We start from the raw sequence: 3417 nt of genomic DNA on the forward strand, positions 1-3417 counted from the left end.
ACGTCCATGCCTGGAAGCCGGGCTGAACAATCTCTTAAATTTTCCCTGTAACTGCAAATCATGGCTAATCGTGGTTGACCATAAATCTTCGGCCTCTGTATGTCAGGGAGTTCGCATTAATGCTTCAAAATATTCAATCTATCACTACTAAATTTTATTTAGCCTGCCCATAGAGTCAAGGGATAACATGGGAAATTACAATCAGAGCTATTGGATCTTACTATGTTCTCTAGTCTCTGTTGTCTTACTATGTTTATTAGTTTGACTAGCAGATCTACCAAAAACATATGCTCTTTTACTCCCGTCCATTTCAAGACTGTGTTTCGGATCACTACGTGACTCTCAAGTAGAGGCGAGAGAACATATGGATCAAATAATTGTTCATTAAAAAAAAAAAAAAAAGTGAAACACTTTATTTATTAAATAGATTACAATTTTAGTATCTCTTGAAGATTTTTTCAGATATTGTGTTACTCGTGAGACCGGACAATCATTCTTGCGACTCTTAAATGTTCATTTAAGCTCGATCGCTTCTTTTAATCGATATGCGAATTATAACCAGGGGCAAAAGTGTTGGAACGCGGGAGAACGCCATCCCCCAACCTCGGAAAAATATGTACGGTATCCCCCAGTTCCTAAAATATTACAATGGGCAAGGATAGGCGGGGAACGGCGTGATGTCATGCCGCTTGCTACCGTCCCCCTACATTTTCAGATCCAAGGGCGACGATTTCTCTGTAAATTTTGGGGGGGGGGCATTTAGATTCAGAAAGCATATATGATTTTAAAGCAAATTGCATTCAAATTATACCAAATATTGTAAATTTACAAACACAGTAAGGGGGCCCACATGAGCTTTGTAATGCTCGGGAGCCTCGGCGCCCCGGGATCGGCGCCCTTGATCAGATCCACTTTTACCCCTGATTATAACATACCGAATTAAAATCAGACGTTACGCTACTTCGAATCGGTGAAATAGCTTTTATCTTTCTTTCTTACTTATCTTTAAAATAATAGGCCTAAAACTTTTTGTATCGAATGAAAGGCCCTACAATTATCTTAAGTACAATGCATTTAATACATTAAATAGAAATGTAGTACAAGGGCTGCTTTTGTTTTGGGTAACATAATGAACATTGCAGCCCAGTTCTCTGAAACTGACTAAACAGTCTGACTACGATTCTTCGGGGAAAAAATGAAATATAATCAGAAGTGAGCAACACTTACAATGAGCCGAATGACCATTATTCTTCCATAAGAAAATAGTCCCCAACAGATTTCACTTGTTCTACGTAGGTAGCAATTATTGTATTTTTAAAACACACTAAGAACATTTTAAATTCAATTAAAAGCGCATCTCTATATGTGGATTGACATCTTCCACAAAAATATTAAATTTAACAGGAAAACAGTTACACCCACTAACAAATACGCAGAGCGCGCGCTATATTTGAAGATGGCCATGCAGGCAGGAAGGTTACCAGCGTCTCCAAGTTGTTATAAAAAACATAAACAAGGCAAACCTTTAAGTGCAGGGGAAAAACAAATAGTGCTAAATGTATTTAGTAGTTTTTGTGAGTGGTATCCAGACAAACCTGTGAACGAAATAGTAAATTTGGTTTCGAATGTTACTGGCGTATCTAAAAGAAGTGTCTTCAACATTATGAAAGAAAAGCGTGTCAGTGGTAATGTTCGTTCACCTGTTAAAACTCATAATGTTGTTGCCCGAGTGGACAAATATGATTCTTTTGACTTAGATGCAATTAGGAAAAAAGTGCATAATTATTTTTTCAAAAATGAGATACCAACTTTGAACAAAGTCCTTCAGGATATTAACAGTGACGGGGAGCTACCAAATTTCAGTGCTGCTACACTTTACCGACTTATGAAGGACATTGGTTTTGTCTTTGCTAAACGAAATCGTGAGACGGCTTTGATGGACAGAGACGATATTGTAGAATGGCGAAGAAAATATCTAAGGTCAATAAAATCATTTCGACAGGAAAGTAGAAAAATATATTATTTAGATGAGACGTGGGTAAACGCAGGACATACGGTATCAAAGGTTTGGCAAGACAAGACTATCACATCCAAGAAGCAGGCTTTCTTGAAAGGACTGTCAACTGGATTAAAACAGCCTTCCGGGAAGGGAAACAGGTTGATTGTTGCACATATTGGTAGTGACACTGGGTTTGTCGAAGGGGTAGAGCTTGTGTTTGTGTCACGGTCAACATCTGATTACCACGAAGAAATGAATGGCGAAACATTTCATAAGTGGTTTGAATCTGTGCTGCCAAAATTAGAACCGCACAGTGTAATTTGTCTTGATAATGCACCGTACCATTGTGTTCGAAGTGAAAAAATTCCCAACACCACATGGAGAAAGCCTGAAATATTCAAGTGGTTACAAGATAAAGGTGTGGAAGTTACGTCTGATATGCTGCGTGTAGAGTTACTACAACAGGTGAAATCTATACAGCATATATATAACAAATATGTTGTTGACGAAATGGCAGCAAGACTTGGTCATACAGTGCTGCGGTTACCCCCCTATCATTGCAACCTGAATCCAATCGAAATAATCTGGAGTCAAATAAAGCGTTACGTAGCTATGAACAATAGATCATTTAAACTGGACGAGGTCAAAGGTCTTTTTAAAACAGCTGTGTCTCGTGTTACCGAATCTGACTGGGCAGCCGCAGTTCATCACGTAATTGAAAAGGAAGAAAAGAGACTGTGGGAGGTTGATTGTTTGACAGACGAAATGAGTGAAAGACTGCTTATATCGTTACACGATGATTCAGCAAGTGACAGTGATGATTCCGACATTAGTGGTGTGTGTTCATTCGAGGAGAATTAAAACCGTAAGTTGCCAATTTGCATTTTTTTTTTTGTAGAATACGTAGAATAAATATATAAACTATGTATTTCTTGTATAACTTTAGTTGCTATTTGTAAGTTTAAATGTTATAGAATATCAGAAAGCATATCGAGAAACAAAGCTTCAGGAAAGAAAGAAAAAAAATGTTTAACCTGTATTCGTGCATTTATATAATGGTTTAAATAATAGATAAAAAAATTAGATTTTTAATGTGAGTAAATATACTTGCTGTTACATACAGCCTATCGTCTAATCTTGAAGTTGATAATATTGACGTAGTGTGTACATGTAATTTCATCTATAATTATAGTATAACAATATTAAAAATCTGTGGTCGGTCCTTTTTGGAAGAGAGCAGAACTATTGTCGGCTATTTTGCCTAATGTGAGGGTGTTGTTGTGTGTTTCAGTTAAAAAAAAAATAATCGTTTTAACAGTGAAGGATTACATGTACGCATGCACGTGCAGAAGCAGAAATATTGCGGGAAACAGACGAAGCATTTTCTCCTGCACCAATCACTGAATACTCGTGCGCGG

The 3417-nt window shown here is 37.3% G+C and overlaps 1 protein-coding gene across 1 annotated transcript; it reads left to right on the plus strand.

Annotated features, from left to right (window-relative positions):
* The first annotated feature begins 1456 nt into the window (after positions 1-1456).
* Positions 1457-2860, plus strand: LOC145692533 (uncharacterized). The gene has a single exon (XM_081767840.1). The coding sequence runs from the start codon at positions 1457-1459 to the stop codon at positions 2858-2860; it is 1404 nt and encodes a 467-aa protein (XP_081623966.1).
* The last annotated feature ends 557 nt before the right edge of the window (positions 2861-3417 follow it).

Source organism: Thermobia domestica, chromosome 8, assembly GCF_964235325.1.
Source record: "Thermobia domestica chromosome 8, izTheDome1.hap1.1, whole genome shotgun sequence".
Taxonomy (NCBI): Eukaryota; Metazoa; Arthropoda; class Insecta; order Zygentoma; family Lepismatidae; genus Thermobia; species Thermobia domestica.

Bases quoted from the DNA above. Each gene is read 5' to 3' on its own strand.
- LOC145692533 (XM_081767840.1), top strand. From the start codon at position 1,457: ATGGCCATGCAGGCAGGAAGGTTACCAGCGTCTCCAAGTTGTTATAAA.